Source organism: Cynara cardunculus (assembly GCF_001531365.2).
Source record: "Cynara cardunculus var. scolymus isolate 2C chromosome LG 15, CcrdV1, whole genome shotgun sequence".
NCBI classification, from domain to species: domain Eukaryota; kingdom Viridiplantae; phylum Streptophyta; class Magnoliopsida; order Asterales; family Asteraceae; genus Cynara; species Cynara cardunculus.
In genome coordinates this window covers 11,458,490-11,478,893 of record NC_037542.1, presented here as the reverse complement: position 1 = coordinate 11,478,893, position 20,404 = coordinate 11,458,490, and the positions used below count along the sequence as shown (strand labels likewise).

Sequence of the window (20,404 nt, the reverse complement as noted above, 5' to 3'; positions counted from 1 at the left end):
TATATGAATAAATGAAACATAGCAATTGATAGCAAACATGCCAACAATTTTTAGGTGGTAATTAATAGTGTCTAATGAACAAAAAGACTTGAACTAAGGTTACTAACTTAACCACTTCCATTTCTTTTTCAAGTAAAAACCAGTTTCATTTATGCACACTTAAAGTTGTTTGTAATCTATATGTTGAACTATATATATATATATATATATATATATATATATATATGCACACACACACAGAGATTAACATGTTTTTGTGAGATCAGTCAGACCACTTTTTTACGCTTGAAACTTCACTGTGAAGGTTCGGATCTTTTTACCTTCACAGTATTTTGCTGTGAAGTTTCAATTGTAAAAAAAATGGTCTCACGGGTTTTATGAAAACAACTTGGTCTCATGTGAACCCAACCCTATATACACATACATACTTATATGATAGGGTTTCAATGAGGACTCCCCCTTCCGGTAGGAACTTTGCGGCCCTCGATCTCTTTTGATCCAACGGTGATTAGAAAATAGGTTTATGTAAATGAGGGACAATTTCGTTATGTGGTTTTTTTGCATTTGAGTACAATCCGGTTTGTTAAGGTTCAAGATTTTTCAAATTAAGGCATATGAGGTATGTTCATGTATGTTAAGATTTGTAAATATTATAATAAAGTTCAATGTCATTCATCTTAATATATGTGACAAATGAAATTTCTTCAACATCCATGTCATTGAAGTTCCATTTAATTAATTCCATATTTATTTATTGATTTACATATTATATTTTAGAGTAAATTACATATTTATGTGGTTATATAGGAATTATGGATTGAATTTCCAAACAAAATAATTACGTCTATAGTCACTGTGGGTTTACTTCTGTTACGGTTTAGGTCCCTTATCATAATTTTATTATACAAAAATTATTTAAAAGAAAAAAAACTAAAAAAAAAACTAAAATATCCATGATCTAATTTTAATATAAACTATATAATTTTATTTTTATACTATATAAATGAAATAAAAATGTAAAAAAAAAAACAGAAAATCCCTTGATTTAACGAAGTAATTGTTAGTAAAGTTATATCAAGGAATTTAATCCGTAACAAAAACAAAACCATAATAACCATCAATTTAATTATTTGGTTTGACGGACTTACTTTAAAATTTCTATACATAGACGAAATCTGTAATTTACTCAATGTTTTAATGAATAATAATTTTCCAACCACTTGGCATATAGTTGATATTTGATTTTCTTTTAAGTTATTAAGCTCTTGCAATTGTATTGATTTGGCTTTAAGCTTCAAAGTTTAGTTTCTAATTAAGTGTTTGGTTCGCTTTTTAATTGTAATTAAAAGCATAAAATTATATAAAAAAAAATTAATATTCCTTCATAAATATATTTCTAGAATGTTTTCTTTTATCTATCTATACTATATTATAAAGTATTTGACAAAAAAAATAAAAACTATTTTTTATGCATGAAGTACTGTTTATTGATGCATATTTAAAATTCAATATTACAAATAATTTTACGTAATTAAAACTTATTAAAATTTCATTTTTTAATTCGTGTAACTAACTACAGATTATATATTTAAGTTTATATTTTATTCAAACATAAAAATATTATTACTTTTTTAAAATAATATAAAACTATATTATTAAATAACAAATATAAAAAATAAAATAAAATATTAAAATTGAAATGTATTAGATTTTCTATTAGGTGCGTACATTTATATTCTTCTTAAAAGGAATTTTAAGATGTTGAGACCACGGGCAAATCCGATTGTGACTTACGTTAGCAATATATACACGTGGCAGATCCTGATTGTGTGATTTTTAGCACCGAGAGATGCCGGCTTCTCAAAATTTCAAAATTATCTACTATATATTTTGACCCTCTATTCACATTCAAATCATGCAAAACTCCACTGATACCCTCCCTCTGAGAATAATTTCAATGGCTAACAAGGACAATCTAGTAAATTCACTATCCCGCCGGCGCAGTATCCGTTTTGCAGGCACTTTTTGAGCGGACGTTTGTTTTTCTTCGCAACTTTCTCGCAAATAAACCATATCTACAAGCTCAAATTCTCTGCTCTCGGTCCACCATGATCTCCGATCAAACTCGCCGGCAAAAATCTCGAGAAGTGAGTTCCCGATACCTCTCACCCATCGTAGCACCACCATCGCCGCCACTAGCACCGAACTCGAAACCATCGTCATCCACCAAACAGAAACACAAACACACTGGATTTATTCGGGGGCTTTGGCCTTCTTCCTCTACTCACTCATCAAAATCCCAAAAAGAAAATCCACCAACCACCACCGGCGCCGCCACTCTTGCTGATCACCTTGGTAGTGAAAGACGGAAAGATGGAGTCAAAAGATCCGGAAACTCGCCGCTTCTTAGTAAACAAAAAAGCTGCACGGAGTTCAGACGGTCGGAACACAATTCCAATACAAAAAGCATCTTGAAAGAGTACCACTATCACACCCCTATTCACGGTGGAAAACTGATGTTTTCTGGAAGATCGTCCATTTCATCTTCCACATCGTCTTCCTCCACAAGATCAGCAGAAGTTTTTGATTCGAACCAAGTTATACTTCCTGGGAGATTATCAGTAGACGAAAACGCTCTTCGTCGGAGATCATCATATTATGAGATGAGATCAGATACCCTCTCCGATAATTCAGAAAGCAGTGATCTTGGTTCTCCGTTTGCGACGATTAGAAACTCCCCGTCTCCGGCATCATATATGGCTCCAACAATGAGTTCTAGAAAGTCTCGAGTAATTGAAGTTCCATCCATGCATAATTCTCCAAATAAATCTACACTCAAAACCGCCATGAAAAGGGCAAATTCGTTATCTTCTTCATCAGAATGGGAGTCTTCCCCATCAAGATTCGGATCACCATCGTTTTCAAGCTCCAAGCCTCCTAGTTCTACTAAGAAGAATCTTCTCCATATGGGTTTGGATTTAATTAAGGGTAAGAAAGGAGGATCAAGGTTGGGTTTGGATACCCGAAAATATATGATTGAAAGCGTTCATCAGCTCAGATTGCTGCAGAATAGCTGGATGCAATGGAGGTACGTGAATGCTAGAGCACAAGCTGTTCATCAGAACTTAGCTGCTGAATGTGAGGTCTGTATGCTGGTTTTTCATTTTGAGCACTTTAACTCAAACTTGTTTCAAATAAAGAACCTTCGCCTCATATTGCAGAACAAGTTGTCATGCACAAGAGAAAGTATGACACGGTTGCGACAATCTGTGGTACAAAAGAGGCTGCAACTACAAAAAGAGAAACTAGACATGAAACTCAACTTGATCCTACATTCTCAAGTGAGTTAACTTTTCACTCATTATATTATAGAATACGAAGAAACTACGCACATGTTTAATCCGCACGCGAGACTATTATTCAAGATTGTAATTCTTTTGTGTAGACCAAAATGTTAGAGGCATGGGAAAAGATCGAAACGAGACACAGCGTGGATGTTTCCATAATGAAAGATTATTTGCATACCGTTGTTTGTATGATACCCCTTATCGAAGGAGCCAAGGTTTTGACTTTGAAACCAAATTTAAACACTTTAAAATCTAAAAAAGAAAAGCTAGTCATATGTATGTATGTATATAGGTGGATCTTGAATCAACTTCAATGGCGTTCCAACATACATCACATATGGTTGCTACAATCAAGTCTATGTTATCATCGATTTCACCCAAGGTAAGGGTTGTACATATAGATACTACTTTTTGTGCACAGTTAACTTGAGTGCTATCTCATTGACGTTGTTGCGAATGACTTGAAATAGGCTCACGAAACCATCTCGACACTTTCGGAGCTAGCTGAGGTTGTAGCACGAGAGAAGTTGTTGTTAGAAGAATGTTTTGAGCATTTAAGAGTCATTTCGACATTAGAGGTAAAAGTTTGAGTCAAATTTTGTCTTCTTAAAATGTTTATTTGATCATCACATGCATCTTATGTTTTGATCATCCTTTTTGTTTGTCTGATGTGATCAAACAGATCCAAGAGAGGAATCTAAGGTGTAGCATTATTGCAATGGATTCACTGAATCAGCAGCAGCAACAACAACAAATGTAGTGATCTTGATAAACTAAATTAGAGTTTGTATTTGACAACTTTAAAACAATGTGTTTGAGTATCAAATTAGTGTATTATATAATCAGTTTTAAAAAATAATGAAATTAATGGGTGTTTGGTAAGAGTTATTAGGCAATAATTAATATGAATGAAAATAAAAGAAACTGTTTGATTTTATATAATATAATGGACCCATTCTTTTACAAGCCTAAATTTTGATTCCATATTAAACTGGAGGAATGAAAATTCATTTTCATTTCCATTTATTTGATTGAACCAAATACCTGTTTAAGTTATTTAAAAAAAAAATATGTTAATGTAAATTAAAGAGGTGGTTGATGTTGTGGTGCATGTGTATATGAATTAATGTGTAGGTAGTGCTACCCATGTTTGTCTATTGATGATCCTTTGTTAGCATAAAATCAAGAACATGCTTCCTAGTTACTACAAAGTTCCAAAAAAATTATTTATCATATATAATTATTATCTTATAATCTATAAATTGTAACATTTCCATCTGAAATTGGAATATGTGACATTAAGATATAAAAATATGGTAAGAAATATATTGGTATAAATGTTTAACATTTTAATTATTACTAATATTTGATTAAATTTAAATGATAACAATATATATATATATATATATATATTCAGTATAATTGTAAAATACAAATATTTGATTAATAATGAATGTAATTAATAGAAAGTAACTAAAGAAAATGCAAAAAACCTAGCCTTTGACTTTCTTTTTATAATTTAGTTAGTCAAAGTTAATGGGTCTCCATCATTGCAACATATATGCCAACATTTGTTGGTCCTTTTCTTCTTCCAGCATTTTATGCTTAAAATCTATAAGTTGAACCTAAAATCTCACCTCCTAAATTCTTTTTCTAAACAACATGAATGATTTGTTTTCCAATTCCTTTAAGCAATATCAAGACTTAAAGAGACAAGCATACGTTGATGATATGGAGGCTGGTGGTGGTGTCATAAATGAAACAGTTGATCTTGACAAGTTCTTCCTAGACGTTGAAAACGTGAAGAAAGACATGATGGTTGTCGAGGAGCTCTACAAGAAGCTACAAGAGTCGAATGAAGAGAGCAAGATGGTCCAAAATGCCAATAAGATGAAGCAGCTCAGGTCCAAGATGGATTTGGATTTTACACAAGTGTTGAAGCATGTGAAGGTCATTAACGGGAAGCTAGAGGCCCTCGACAAGTCTAATGTTGAAAATCGAAAGATCCCAGGTTGTGGTCCTGGCTCATCAGCTGATCGGACCCGCATATTGGTTGTTAGCGGTTTGGGTAAGAAGCTCAAGATCATGATGGACGAATTCCAAGAGTTGCGGACCCTCATAAATGATGAGTACAAGAAGACTGTCGGGCGAAGATACTTTACCATCACCGGTGAACAAGCCAGCGACGAAGTAATTGATAATTTAATATCAACGGGAAAAGGTGAAGAATTTCTACAAAAAGCAATCCAAGATCAGGGTCGAGGCCAAATCATGGACACAATCTCAGAAATTCAAGAAAGGCATAATGCTATTATAGAAATAGAGAAGAATCTGATTGAACTACCCCAGATTTTCTTAGACATGGCCGTGTTAGTAGAGGCCCAAGGACAACAGTTGAACGACATTGAGAGTCACGTAGCCCATGCAAGTTCATTTGTCCGACTTGGGACCGTACAACTAATAGAAGCAAAGGAGTTCCAAAAGAGCTCAAGAAAATATACTTGCATCGCAATCAACATTTTCCTTATTATTATCTTCATTGCGATTTGCTCCATTAAGTTATTGACAAACTTACATTTCTGATAAGATTCCAAGGTTTTGATTCAAAATTTTGTTTATTTTATTTTCAATTGTTCTTTATTTTTTTCTGAATTTTTTTTCCTGAAAAATGAATGATAATGTTTTATTTGTCAAAAAATTGTTTTTTGTTTATGTTTAAAAAAAGTACGTGTGTTAAAAAAAGTAGGTTCCGGAGATTCATTAATAGGGGATTTAAGAGTGTGCAGAACCCTCAAAATACAATTTTAATTGATATGGAGGTTACAACATATATAGAAGAGAAATGAACCAATTCTAATTGATATGAGACTTTGTCACACCCTTCCAATGAAGTACAATTTATCCCAGAGTGTCAAGTCTCTATAGTGATGGTCATTGCTCTGATACCATAAGAGAATATATGAAACTCCTAGATTTACATTCCAAAAGGAGCTGCTAAAGGGAGGTTCCAACATATATAAACGAGCAACAACGGATCTAGGATTTTTGCCTAGTGAGGACATCTTTAATTTTTTTTTTTTATTTCGAGAGATCTTTAAGTTTTATTGTCAATTTCGAAGGACTTTTTCGGTTTTTGTTGTAGATTTTGAGATACTTTTTTGGTTGATTTCAAGGTAATTCTTTTGTTGGTGGGAGCATAGACCAAAAATTACTAGGGGATTGTGGTTGGAAGTTAAAATAAAACTTATTTTTAATCTAAGTAACGAAAATTCTTTTTTCTAATGGGGGCCCATCCCGCCACCATCTATATTCTACATCCGCCCCTTGTAAACGAGATCTAGTCAACGTTTACTCAATGTTGGACTGTAACAAAGACACGTATGGGGTTGGTAAGGTTTGGATCATGGTTGTACGTCTTTGGTTTGTTATCCTACCTTCTTTATGAGAACTAAGGCTATGTTTTAACAAATTAGCTGATGAATGATAAACAAATTGTTAGTTGATAAATAAATAAATTATGTTTGACAAAAACTGGCTTATAAACATTAAAATGACAAAATATGGCATATTGAAAAAACAATCAATTATAAATATTTCATAATAAAATTCTAAATAATATAATTAAAAAGAACAAGATAGTAATGAAAAATTAATCAATATAATATGTTAATGGAAATAATTTAAAATTGATTATTATAAGTACTATCTTAAAACTAATTTTAGAAAAAATCTATATTACAATTAATCAATAATTTTTAGTTAATTTTAATTACTATAAACTCATACTTGAATAATTAATATTTATATTAATAACTAATATTTATTAATAATTAATAATAATTAACGATTAATATTGATCAGGATTATAATTGGAAAAAATGTCAAAAACCTTCTCATAAATAACTTATCAATAAGTTAGCTTATGTTTATCCAAATAATTATGCAAAAAATAAACTAACTTATAAGCTAGTTTATGTTACAAAAGAGTAACTAATTAAATTGATTTGGCCTTCATTTCTATTGTATAAAGTTGACTTTTTATGATATGGTAAAATAAATCAAAACTAACGGAAGTTTACTTTTAATTTTCAAAACTAACTCCAATACAAGGTAAACCAAGAACTTTTTACATTTCGAAAAGCTTGTGAATGGGTTTTTAGTGAAAGGCTCATAAATACTCCACCCATAGGATTTTGTAATAGTATTTGCTAAATATAGGAATCGAACTTGTACCCAAACACGATTCAAAATCAAGCAGGTATATATGAACTTATTCTATAAACAAGTGTACTGAAAAATGGCTCCAAAAGTGTTTTTGTTAAAAAAAAACGATGTGACAAAATTAGCAAGTCTTCAAATAAGTCGACCACTGTAGATTTTGTTGAAGAAAAAAAAAATACATAGTTATTTTAATGTTGCGTTTTTGAATCTGGGGAGAAAAGAAAAAAGAAGAAATGGAAGGAAAATAAATTTTTTATTTGTATTCTCGAAATAGAAGAAAAAAGAAGAAAAGGAAAAACGAAAAGATTTTCCATGTTGAGAGAAATGAAATATACCATTTAAAAATATATAGTTTTGTAATTTTAATAATTAAAAAATCATAATTTATTTCCTTTCTTTCCCTTTTCTCCTACATTTGGGAGGAAAGTTATCATTATTTTCTTTTCCTTTCCTTTTCTTCTAAAAAGTTTCAAGAATACGAATGTTTTACTTTTTTTTTTCCTTCACAAAAAAGGTTACGAGAACACAACATAAATGAAAATTAAGACAAATTTTATTGTATTTTGATACCTTTTATTTTAGTTGTCATCACCTAAAACATTGAAGTTAAAATTTTCTCGGTTATCAATCAAAATAAGTACGAAATATAAATATTCAAAAGTTTGTTAAAATATTTGAGAAAAATATCATTACATTTAATAAAAATTTATGGTACTAATTTTGAATGTGAATTGCATACAAACATCAACGTTCATATGTTGACGCTAATATATATATTTTTTTTGTCATAATTCCTTTGCAGTCCAGTCCTGGATGATGGAGTCAAAAGATGAGCCATGCCAAGTCTCGTGCTGTTGTTGTGCAAGGCTTGGATCACTACTAGACAATTTGTTATGCTTTTCAGATGACCCAACATAACATCACCATTCTACCTATGACCTCGAGAATAAAAGCCCATGACATTATTAGGGAATCGTGCTGAATAAAAAGTTCCCATTTTGTTAAAAAAAATATGTTGAAGCTCCAAAACAAGGATCTTTTTCATCAAGTCTGCATGTATAAGGGTTCTTTAGTAACAGGTAAGAAAGTACAGGGTGTTATTTGTAAGTTATGATACAGGGAAGTATACAAATACGACGACGTTAACTGTCGTCTAGGCATCCGCATCTTCTTGTCGCAGCCACGCTCGCCTCCTCCCCCAAAATCTTTGTGCACAGGCCGATCCATCCAAAAAGAAAGGTTCAGACCTGCAAAAATGGCATCAACTTTGGCAGCCCGTCAAGCTGCAAATCTACTCCGTCTCTCCTCTTCTAGATCGGCTGCCCAAGCTGCCTCGCTTATCCAGCGCCGTGGCCTCTCCGGCGCCGCCGGTATAATACGTCACACATAACTCTTTATCTGTCAAACAATTATCATCCGCTCGTTGTGCGTATTGTTATCTGAAAACCCAAAAGCCACGTTCGAGTGGGTGAAAATTTTCCCGACTGCGAGTTGATGCTCGATGGGATTTAAGTTCAGAACTTTAGATTGTTTTGAGAAGTCTAAACCGCAATACCGGTCATTAGATATAGATATGTGTATTTTTTGTGCAACACGTATTTGTTTGTGAAATGAGACTCAAGTGTTGATGTGAGTTATTGTGTTATCTGCAGATCATCATGGACCTGCAAAGGTTGACTTCTGGAAAGACCCGATGAGTCCATCTAAGTGGAAGGAAGAGCACGTGAGTCTCCTATTTTGATTTGAATTTGATTTATTGTGTTAATTTGAACTTTTGAGTAATTGAAGGGTTTAGGGTTTTCACATCATCTCAATTTTCTTGTAGAATGATTTATTTTGGTAGGATTATTTATATGTTTATATTTTGTGTTATAATTTCCTTCTTGCTAGTGTTAAACCTCTGTGATTGTTGTGACTACGGAATTTTCAGATTAATAAATGCTCTTTCTTTATTCTGAAAGAAGAGATGCACAAAGAATTTTGAGTCTGAGTTAGTTGATCAAAATTTGAGAGTGATATGTATTCTTTTTAGAATCCACAACAAGTAATAGCATAATGTTGGTGTCTTATGTGCACAGAATCCATTTGAAAAGTAATGGTCTAGTCGGGAAAGTAAAAAATGTATCCTCTTTTTTATTTTTTTTGAACCAGAGGGTGCAGATGCTACTACTCTTTTGAGTGAAGAGTTGATTCAAGACAAGTATATTAAGCAACACAAATTCCCCTGAGGATTTTAATGCCTGCTATATTGAACAACCATAGGCTAATGCAGTTAACTGGTTAGTTTACCTTTGGGGTGATATATTGTTTATGGCAATGAGCTTTCTAGAGGTAGCAAACTATTGAACTACTACCTGTTTTTTGGTTCTAGTAGTGATATAGCTCAAAGTGGGTTCCTTCATATTAAAAGTTCAATCCTAGGTCAATTTTAAAGTGTGAATGGATTGACATCACTTTGGTTTCAGGGCTGTATGCCTTTGCAAATTGGGAAGGTAAGCTTGATGGATAATGCAACAGCAAATTGAGCTGATGTTGGAAGCTCAGAGATTGCCTCACTTCCTCTTTGATATCTTTCATTGAATGTACAATTAACCAATCACGAGGAGAAAAAGAGTGAAACCTGGGGGGGGGGAGTAGGAGACTGTTCCTTGTGGAAGAATTGTTGGATATTTAGAAAAAAGATAGGTCGATCTCCACTAATCCATTTACTTACCTAGAATTACTATTGTTGTTATTAATATCTTAAAATTCTGGAACAGTTCCATATCTCTACAATCATCTTTTTACAATGTGAGCCTTTAAGTTGCAAAGATCTTTCTGGAAATATTTTACCCTTCAGTTTGCTGAAATGGACTGTTGCAAGTTGTTTAGTGATGATGAATAGTCAAGATTGGATATTTCAAAAGAATTTTGCTTGCCTTTATGTCTACGTTTTAGCAAATGGCAGCATATATACTACAACACCGTTCCTCAGTGAGTTATGGGAAACCAGCTATATACTACAATGTTGGTCCTTGTAATTTACAACTTTTTACCTCTTTATATATGTTTGAAAAAATCAGGAGAATGTTTTTCATGCTATTGTACTGATTATATGAACTTTTCTCTTTGCAGTTTGTTATTATCTCTTTATCTGGTTGGGGATTGCTGATCTATAGTGGATACAAGATGTTCTCTGGAGGCAAGAAGGATGAGGTATCTTTCAATTGCTCAGAGTTCATTAGTCCTTCTTTTTGCTTCTATTCAGCTCATATTTAATAGCCTAATGTGCTAGTAACTCAGTCTCTAATAACTTGTCTGCATGGTTAGTTTTTTTGTCTTCCCAGTTATTAGCTTTCACTTAACTTTCCACTGAAAGAAAATTGATTCTATAAGCATCAACTTTTTCATAATTTTACATTAGTTGGTCTATATATTTATGCTTTAGTTCATGTCTCTGTCCAGGTGGTATTGTAGTTCTTCTAAGAATTAGGAAAGGTTATGTTTTTGTTTTTCTTGCAATGTAGTTTCTGCATCTTCAAATGGCAGTTATTCACAGTCATACAGTTTCCTTAGGAGTTATGCAAAGTTAACTCTTTATTTGATCTTAAGAATCAGTCTAGATTTTTTTATGTAAATTTCACAAACATAAGCATTTGATGGAATCTACTCAATTATTCAATCCAAAGGTCATGCTTTACATAATTCCTCTTGTTGGAATTTCGTTTGCTTAATGAGTCTCTACTCTCTATCATAGTGGCTAATTCCATATGTCCAATCATTGCACCAGTGTGCATTGAAATAAAATGAACCCTGCAAAAGAGGAACTGAGAGCAATGAAGCTAGTGAGGATCCATAATGTAGTCGAATTATTGTCATGCCAGGGAAAGATGTTGCAGGTGTTGCCTGTATAGACAAAAATAATTTGAGCTCATCATGAACCAGAAATGAATTAAAAATGGAGATCAGGTGATAAGGTCATTTCTGTCTTCAGCTATTAGATGATAGTATAGTAATATTGGTTTGCATTAATTGTTCAGTAAGTGAAGTCACTACTTGATCACTAGTATTAACTAGGTAGGAAAAGATGGCAGAAACTGCCCCACAAATTTGTCCCGAATTCAAGACCACTATTTAATGATTATAGCACTATAAAACGGGGTGGTGTTATTCCTGTTTACTCGTGTTCATTAGTTCACCCTTATTAGCATGACATGTCAATGCTGCCTGCTATCTATTTGTGCGTTTCAAGTGTGTAAATAATTGCTATAATATTAACCATATTGTGAAAGCAAAATGTAAAATTAGCAGATTGCATTCTAGCCATTAGCTGTTGTTTTCTTTTGAACTGAATGGAGAAGGCTACGTCACCTATTATATATATATATATATATATATATTCTCCAATCTCCTTTTGCCATAATGCATGGGGAAGAGCTATCAATTAGTTGTTTAGACAGTTGATGCACATCTTGGTGCAGCGTGACACCAAAATGTCAAACAACACATGAAAGAACTATTGATTCATTAACCAACCAGCTTTTGTGAGTCTGGTACTCTCCCTCAAGACAACATTCACAAAGAGATCGGGTGATCTACAACTTGACGTTTCTCCCCTTTTATACCAACACATCATTGCCATTCAACTAACTCCCCGTGACTGATTGCTACCGTTTGGTACTGACTTTACCAACTACTGTCACTGTTTACTTAAAACACCCTTATTTCTTTTATCTCTATTCCCTCTGGTGTATGTAAACCTCACTGCATGTTTATCTATGAATGACAATGGGAAGAGAATCATGAACTAGAATTGCAGTATTTGGTTGCCAAAAACAGAAGTTACAGCTTTCTGAGATATTCAATTATTAAAGCATAAAGTTATGTGATTTGAAGGGGAGTGTCAAACCAGCTAAAAATTACTCTCATATCTTCAAAGAGCCTAGAATTTAAGCATTAAAAGTTGAAGAGCAGTGGCAGCAACCGAGACCTTGGTTAGACCACCAAGAATCCTGTTAATTGATGGATGAATTCAATGCTTAAGATAACATCTGGTGAAACATTGCAGCAATAGAAGGTTTGAACAACAAAAGCTTTACCCCCTCCTAGTTATGTTTCTTAATCTACGCCCTTGCATTGCTATTGTTATAAAAAGATAACGATACTTCTTTTGTAAAAGCTGGCTTATAAGCAACTAAATTGATTCACTACTAGAAAGCGGGGATAAACCTGTGGGGATGAACGTAATGAGGCAATTGGTGCACATATCCCCACGAAATCTTCATTGTTAGTTCTGTATGGACTCTTATTTTGCACTGCTGACTCTCTTGTTTGTGTTTGTGTGACAGAAATTGGTGGAAGCAGCGAACTAAGAGGTTGAAATTTGTGCCAGAAACTTTCTGCTAATAATTTGTTTACGTGGATGCAAGATTTCCTGGTATTCACCTTTCTTTATTTGGGGACAGTTTGGGTTCCTCAGCAATTTGATATGTTTTTCAGTTTCTAATTGCATATTTTTGCAGACTTGAGCCATTCTCATTGTCATAAATATATCGCATATTTGAATAACAAGCATCCTTTTGGTTCGGTATTTCTTCTTGTTATGCTCAAGAATCTCGATTTAAGTTGGTAGAATTGATAAATTAGTTCTGAACAGGGTCTAATGTTGGATCGCATTCAAGTTCAACACTCATCATGTTTGAAATGAGACAAGACAATTTAGGAATTGGGAACACCATCTGAAATATGATGAATCATCAGTCTTCTGTTTCTTCCTTGTAATCTTGATCTGCATCTGAGGCATTGCTGGAAGCATTTGTATCTGCTTCCGTCTCTCCTTCATCTTCATCATCCATCCTGTCAGCTTTGCTCTTTATTTCTTCACCGGTGGCCGTCTTTCCTGAACTCCCATTACCAACTTCATGAGTTGAATAGTTATTAGATTTGAATAGTGTTGGACCCTCTTCCCAGTTTGGTGTCACTTGACTTTTGTCAGCATGACCATCATTAGTCTTATCTCTTTGACCTTTGCTTACTTCTCCTACAAAGGATCTTTTTTTCATGTTCAAACCATCCCCATTTTCTTTAAAACCCCCTGTGGCTAATCTACCATTGGTTTCAGTGGTATTATGGATCTTTGCATCCAGAATCTCAGTTGCAAGTTTTGCCAACTCTCCATCATCTCTAGGCTTTTGTATGTCAACACCAGTATGTGGATGTTTTCCATTGGTTGATTCTTGGTCTTTAGTGGCAGTTTGGTTGTGGGTTAGGTTGGGTTGAGGATTTGAGCAGTGAGTTTGGATCAAATTCTTGATTTTGGATTGTTTGAGGTGGATCTGGTTGTGCAGGTCATGAATGGTGGACTCGAGGGCTCGTTGTTCATCTCTCATTGACGTAATAGTGGATCGCATCTCCAATATGTTGTTATTGAGTTGAGTCTTGTCTGTTCGAAGGGAGAATAGTTTTGCATTCAAATCTTGATTCTTCCTCTTGGTTTCTTTTGCATATTGCCTTTCCTTCTATACATACATAACATATACTACATAAGCTCTATTATATACTGACTCAAACTCGATAGCCATTTTCCAAGCTCGAACTCAGACTCGACTCATTAACCGAGTCGATCTCGAGTAATTCGCGAGTTTTCTTGTCTCGTTTACACCCGTAGTTGGTATTCAACTTGTTTTGGGAAATTATTCTTTAAAAAAAAGAGTTAGAAAAAGGGGAGTTACAACTTACTTGCAAGAGGAGGTGTAGAGAGAGAATTTGGCGATCTTTATCTTTGATGACAAGGTTAAACAGGCGCCGGTCCCTCACCTTCTGAACCACCATCACCCCCATTACTGCCACCAATATCACCACCGCGACCATCGCCATTTTCTTCTTCTTCTTCATCAGCCACCCACCACCACCAAGGCCGCCGCAATTGCTCTGTGGGTGCCCCTTCATCCCCATTTCTCTGGCTGTAGTCTGAGTGGTGATGGATTCCATAAGGAGGTTAAAAAGGGGAGGGGAGGTGCATGGGAATTGTGCCCCAACTAAAGTGCTCAATTCACTCTGCTTGGGGTTTTTTTATATTTAATTTTTATTTTATAAATAAGATAATATTATGAATTTGAAAGAAGGGTTTTGAATAGGAAACACGGTTCAGTTTTGCATGTCATCCAATTGGTTCTCATTTGTAACGCTCACTTTTCCTTTTTTTTTTTTTTTCAAATATAATTATTATTCCATATTAATTAGGGAACAATTTCTAAACGCTAATAATTATCTAAAAAAAGAGTAGTATTAAACAATCTAAAAGAAGTATTCATTTATAGAAATGTAATTTTTTTTAATTTTAATTTCCTTATTTGTTGATTGAAAATTATGATGAGATATTAATAAAACCGATCACAGTTGATAAAAAAAAATGGTTTTATTATATGGGGGTTGATAAGGTATTTGATGATAAATTATAAATATGGCAAAACAAAAAATGTATTGTGCTGTTGCTTCTGTTCTGAATCTTTTGGGCTAGTTCCAGTTTCCGTCAATCTAATTTTATATATAATCGGAGGATTGATTATTTATTAAAATATATTGTAATATTGAACAAATAAAATTTAAAATTGGAAAAGGAAAAGGAAAAATCCTCAAAACAAATTATGTTCGGTTTCAATAATTAGATTATATATATTCTTAAGATGGTTAATACACATAAAATGTGAATAAACCTGCAGTACTGTTTCGTCTATTTTCATTCCGGAGCATATATGCATCCAATAATGTATCACAACAAATAATCATGTTATAAAAATATACATATTATTTTATGTATCATTAAAAAAGAATTATTACAGGAAGAAAAATGGAGTTTTAAAGGCTCAAGATACCTCGGTCAACATCAAGTCAATTATAAATACTACATGGGATGGGATTGGGAGTCTGAATCAAATCATGTTATATAAATGAATATTGTATTTTCTCTCTAAATAATGGGATCAACTCGTCTTAAATTACAATTTTTGTCATGTATAATTCATTTGCAAATAAATTTAGATTTCATATTTCTACAATTCTTTTATTACATCAAGTTTCTCTGTTAAGTGAAGCCTAACAACTTTCTTTCATACATCATAAATCATACATCATGATTCATGTACTTGAGAAAACATGCAACCACCAACCAGTAAAAAAATAAATTAAAGAATATTGATAATAGGGTTGAAGGTGTATATAACAATTAACAATACTTACAATCAACAACAATATATTCCTCTGATTACACAAGTAACAACAAAACAAATGAAGGAAAGATTCAGAGGCCAGCAGAGACCAGTCCATGCAGTGTCACAATACCTATCACCATATTCTGTTCATCCATGACCGGCAAGAACTGAACAGGGGATGGTGGAGCCTCCATCTTCTGCATTGCTTCTACCGCCATCCTATCCGCTCCTATGCTCCTCGGATTCCTAAAACACAATCCCATTCCCATACATGGTTGATCAGTCCCGGTTGTTGTTTCTTTATTTTGATTTGTGAGTCTCAACTGCAATAGGACCTTAAAAACAAAGAACTTTGATGAGAATGTTACCTGTTGCACATCTGACCGACGGTAAGTTTGAAGATCCCCTCTTTGCTAGCTTTGAGTGTTCGCCGGAGATCACCATCAGTGAATGTACCTATGAGGTGGTAATCATCATCAACCACCAGAAGGCAACCACACCCTTTACTAGTTAGCTCAACTAGTTGATCCATTATCAGATCTCCTTCCTTGCATAATGGAAGTTCCCCTTGCTTCTTCATCACGTCCTTCACCTGCAACATACAATCAAATCCACCCTTGTAAAAAAGATCCCATACATTCTAACTGAAACTTATCAATATACACTTCAATGAATATCACATTGTTTTTAACCAACAATTGCTTTAAACGAACTTCAGTAAGCATGTTTAGCTACTAGTTAGATGTTAAGATACCTGTCCAATAACAATGGAACAGTAAAAAGAAAATCTTAACCAAAACTAAACCATCAGAGTTTGTAATAATGACAGATTGACAAAGATATCATTGGAAATGTTAAACAAAGCTTAATCCTTAGGCAGATAAACTGAGAAAAGCTTTTGACACCACAACACGATTAGCTTCTCTTATCAATCAGTGCAACACTCATCTCCATTGCCATCACTTCCAGAGAGACAATTGGCTTCAGGAATAATAAATTAGTTTTGTCTTCGCTTCAAATCAACTAATTTTCAAGTCCCAAATTGCTACAGTTCATTTAACTTTTTCAGTATTTTTTTTCTACAGCAGCAAAATTCAAGAGAAGACCAACAATAGAACAATGATGGGTCTCAAATTTGTGCCAGATCAAAGATGACTTTTAAATTAAACAAGTACTAGAATTGACCTAAGATTCAGCTGTAAAGTTCCATAATCAAGAACCCTATTCAAGCTCAAAGTTTCCATCAGAGAACCATAAACATTAATCAGTAAATAAATAACAGAGAAAAAGAAACCCCAATGGGGGATTCTAACCTTAAAGATCAAACTCTTTCCAATCCGGCCAGCAGGATGATTTGCCGCATAGCCTTCTTTTGTCAAATTCTTCGCATCCATCAGTGCAATCGCAACCGTGCACCCAAAAACCATCTGAATTGCTGTCGATGTGGTTGGAGCCAAATCAAAAGGGCATAACTCCCTCTCCAAAGGCAAATGCACATTCAAATCACACAACCCCATCAAGGCATTCCCCTCCACTGATGTCACCGATATCAAGAATGCCCCTTTTGCCCTCGCACATGGAACCAACTTTACCAATTCCTCCGTATTCCCACTCTTGCTAAACATAACCAATACATCTTTGTCGGTTAAAATGCCAATATCTCCATGCAGAGCGTCGACAGGGGACAAGAATTGGGATTTGATGCCAAGAGACACGAGGGTCTGTGAGATGTTTTTGGAGACAAAGCCGGATTTTCCGACACCAGTGATGAAGATGGTACCGGTTGAGTCTAAAAGAGTTTGTGTGAATACATGGGTTTGGGAATGGTCTAGCTTATCGAAGAAAGTGTTGAGGTATTTCTGTTGGGATTTGAAGAGGTTTTTCAGTTTGATAGGATCAACGAGTTGGGTTGGTTTTTGAGATGATGGATCTGCTAATAAATGTGGAAGAGACCCCATTTTTAATCAAATTTCCTCTTTCCTGAATCAAATTCAAATTATACATTGTTTAACCAATAATACAAATAAACAGATAGTTTAACCAAATTCTAAATAAGTAAGGCAAATGAAGTTATCAACAGATTGATATTCCCGATTCCCAAATAAGCAAATAAACACACTGTTCAACCAAATCCAATGGTGGTGTTTGATATACTAAAACCATCATCAAACTTCCCAATCTATGTAGTCCTTCATATTTCACAATATCACTGTTTAAAACTGGCTTTGCATATACGTACAGAATAGTCTAAGATGAAGCAAAAGGTGTGATCAAATACCAAAATTCCAACAGAATTATACTAAACAAGTAGACAGATTTAGCATGTCTATACTAAATTCCAGATTTGTAGTAAACAGATTGATCTACTAACTACTAACCATAATCAATAATCAATAAATTGATGATTAATAAAACAAATAAGAAATCAATAACAAAGCTAGAGATTTAGGGAAAACAGTGAAATACATAACAAATGAGAGAAATAACAATCAATAATCAAGTTAGGGACTTAGGGCAAACAATGTAAGAAATAAGAACCAATAATCAAGTTAAAAGAAAATGTACCGTTTACGATTTGAGACTTGAGTAGGGTTTGGATTGGCAACCCGATTTGGCGATTCGGAAGACTTGCCGGAGTCAGAGAGAGCCGATAGAGCCGGAGTCGGAGAGAGGCGGAGGCTTGAATCCGACGATTTTGAGTTGGGATCCCGATTTTTTTAGTTTTGGTTCAGTGGCTGAATTAGGCGATCTGGGAGAGGGAACCAGATGTGCTTTTTTATCTTAAGCCTTTTTACTTTTAAAAATTTCAGAGCATAATTTTTAGTTTGATTGGATGAATGAGTTGGGTTAATCTTTTTGATGATGGATCTGCTAATATATGTGGAAGAGACCCATTTTTTCAAAATTCCTGTTTTTCTAATACGTTAATCGCCGTAGATTGGTTCGCCGGAGAAGGATTCCGGCGACAATGGGCGAATAGTTGGACACAGAAAGTAGTTGCGGGAGAAAAAAGACGCGCCGCGAGATATAAACAGAACATGTGAACGAGGCTCTGCACCGACACTCAAAATCTTACATATCTCGTCCATGCTCTATCTTAAACATATCATTTTCAGTCCTTGTATTTTTCATTTTGCCTTTTCAATCCCAAAAACAAAATTTGGTTGCGACTTTTGGTCTATTTTGATATGTCACAAGTAAAATCGGAAGAAAATAAATTAAAGAATACCTTATTCCTTGCCCATCAATGCATGTGGTTTACATTATCAATGGTGTTCGTTATTGTGCGTTGCATAGAAGCGTTAATATCGAAGCATAACAATATGAAATGTAATTTCTTAAAAGCAATACATGGAGTAACTCCGGGTATAGCAGTAGGTGTTCTTTCCGATCTTTACGCATTTCACCGCTCCACCGGAAATTCCCTCTAATAAAAGATAATTAGAATTGCATTATAACTCTATATTTTAGAATTTTCAAATTTAGTTGTATAACATCATCTTTTTCTAAAAAAAAATCTTAATATAGATTTAATAGATATAAATTATAAATGATTTAGTTAATCTTTTTTGTCATAGAAATGTAGATATTTTATGGATTAACGGTTGACCAATTTACATATTGAGTCAAACCCACTACTTAATTTGTCAAAGTCATTTTCTATTCCTTTAGATAGCATTTTTAGTACTCAAATATGATTGGATATGACAAAATAATAGGATCAGACAAGACTAGATAGAACATGATTGAATAAAACCAGTGTTTGGTATGACTAGGACATGACTGAACTAGATAAGTTGTCTCCAAAACTTATTTGATGTTTTTATATATTATATGATAGGTATAGTTAACACAAACAAAGTAAATAATTTAATTTACAAATATTTTTACATAATTTTCATGTACATAAATACATACACGTATAATAGTATCAAATTTGAATGGAAAAATTGATATAATTGATGGTAGTAGAAGTGGTGGTTATAGCGGAGGTAGAAGTGGTGTTGGTTATGGTGGAGGTGTTGGTTATGGGTGGTGGTGGAGATAGAGGCAGTGATGATTAGTGGAGGACGGTGGTTGTGGAAAACGTGAAAATGGTGGATAATGGTGGTGATGGACGGTGGTTGTGGTAGTTGATAGCGGTGGTGGTAGTGGTTATGGTGGAGGTGAAGGTTGTTGTAGTAGAGGAGTTGGAGGTGACCAATGGTGGTAGTGGCAATGGCAATAGATAGTGGTGGTAAAGGGTTGACGATGGTTGTAAAGGTGGCAATGGACGATGGTGGTCGGTGATTGACATTGGTTGTGGAGGCAGTTGAGGAGGTTGTTGTAGTAAAGAAGGAGTTGGAGGTGGTGGTGGTCGGTGGCAAACGGTGGTTGTAGAGGTGGTGATGGACGATGGTGGTTGTGGACGTGGTAGGGGAGGTTGTTGTAGTGAAATATGTGAACCAAACTCAAGCCACCACTCAATATTTTGAAATTCTCAAATCTGATTGGGCCATTTATTATAAAGAAACTTACTTATAAAAATAATAGAAGGATATTTGTGTAATGACGAGATACATTTTGATTTTAATATTTTGTTTTATTCTTTGTTTTTGTCGATATAATACAGTTTTATGTGGTTTTGAGAAAATGATAATGTTTTTA

The 20,404-nt window shown here is 34.0% G+C and overlaps 4 protein-coding genes across 5 annotated transcripts in view; 3 read left to right on the top strand and 1 right to left on the bottom strand.

Annotated features, from left to right (window-relative positions):
• The first annotated feature begins 2,108 nt into the window (after positions 1–2,108).
• On the top strand, positions 2,109–4,107 carry LOC112528531 (QWRF motif-containing protein 3-like). The gene is made up of 6 exons (XM_025139558.1): positions 2,109–3,143; positions 3,222–3,341; positions 3,446–3,562; positions 3,640–3,729; positions 3,818–3,925; positions 4,030–4,107. Exons 1-6 carry the CDS (start codon positions 2,109–2,111, stop codon positions 4,105–4,107), a joined length of 1,548 nt encoding a protein of 515 aa, XP_024995326.1.
• A 902-nt stretch (positions 4,108–5,009) lies between these two features.
• Positions 5,010–5,930, top strand: LOC112528529 (syntaxin-124-like). The gene has a single exon (XM_025139557.1). It carries the CDS (start codon positions 5,010–5,012, stop codon positions 5,928–5,930), a length of 921 nt encoding a protein of 306 aa, XP_024995325.1.
• Positions 5,931–8,730: 2,800 nt separating this feature from the next.
• Positions 8,731–13,137, top strand: LOC112527179. Its single transcript, XM_025137641.1, has 4 exons — positions 8,731–8,938; positions 9,221–9,291; positions 10,683–10,763; positions 12,896–13,137. Exons 1-4 carry the CDS (start codon positions 8,824–8,826, stop codon positions 12,917–12,919), a joined length of 291 nt encoding a protein of 96 aa, XP_024993409.1. The 5' UTR covers positions 8,731–8,823; the 3' UTR covers positions 12,920–13,137.
• A 2,568-nt stretch (positions 13,138–15,705) lies between these two features.
• Positions 15,706–20,404, bottom strand: part of LOC112527365 (probable arabinose 5-phosphate isomerase) — a 10,223-nt gene continuing 5,524 nt past the window's right edge. Inside the window, exons 1-4 of one of the 2 annotated variants that reach the window (XM_025137969.1) lie at positions 18,323–18,760; positions 17,071–17,737; positions 16,126–16,349; positions 15,706–16,003 (exon numbers count right to left, since the gene is read on the bottom strand). In XM_025137969.1, the coding sequence (XP_024993737.1) occupies positions 15,847–16,003; positions 16,126–16,349; positions 17,071–17,715 (1,026 nt within the window). In that variant the 5' untranslated portion in view covers positions 17,716–17,737; positions 18,323–18,760 and the 3' untranslated portion in view covers positions 15,706–15,846. Of the gene's footprint in view, positions 16,004–16,125; positions 16,350–17,070; positions 17,738–18,322; positions 18,761–20,404 lie in introns of those variants that run through there. The other variant, XM_025137970.1, reaches the window with a different exon arrangement.

What these genes read in the sequence shown, in the direction of transcription:
- LOC112527179 (XM_025137641.1), top strand. Translation starts at nt 8,824, where the DNA reads ATGGCATCAACTTTGGCAGCCCGTCAAGCTGCAAATCTACTCCGTCTC. An exon ending in TGGCCTCTCCGGCGCCGCCG is followed by an intron (nt 8,939 to 9,220) that starts GTATAATACGTC and finishes TGTTATCTGCAG; the next exon opens with ATCATCATGGACCTGCAAAG. An exon ending in CTAAGTGGAAGGAAGAGCAC is followed by an intron (nt 9,292 to 10,682) that starts GTGAGTCTCCTA and finishes TTCTCTTTGCAG; the next exon opens with TTTGTTATTATCTCTTTATC.
- LOC112528529 (XM_025139557.1), top strand. Translation starts at nt 5,010, where the DNA reads ATGAATGATTTGTTTTCCAATTCCTTTAAGCAATATCAAGACTTAAAG.
- LOC112528531 (XM_025139558.1), top strand. Translation starts at nt 2,109, where the DNA reads ATGATCTCCGATCAAACTCGCCGGCAAAAATCTCGAGAAGTGAGTTCC. An exon ending in ACTTGATCCTACATTCTCAA is followed by an intron (nt 3,342 to 3,445) that starts GTGAGTTAACTT and finishes TCTTTTGTGTAG; the next exon opens with ACCAAAATGTTAGAGGCATG. An exon ending in GAGTCATTTCGACATTAGAG is followed by an intron (nt 3,926 to 4,029) that starts GTAAAAGTTTGA and finishes GTGATCAAACAG; the next exon opens with ATCCAAGAGAGGAATCTAAG.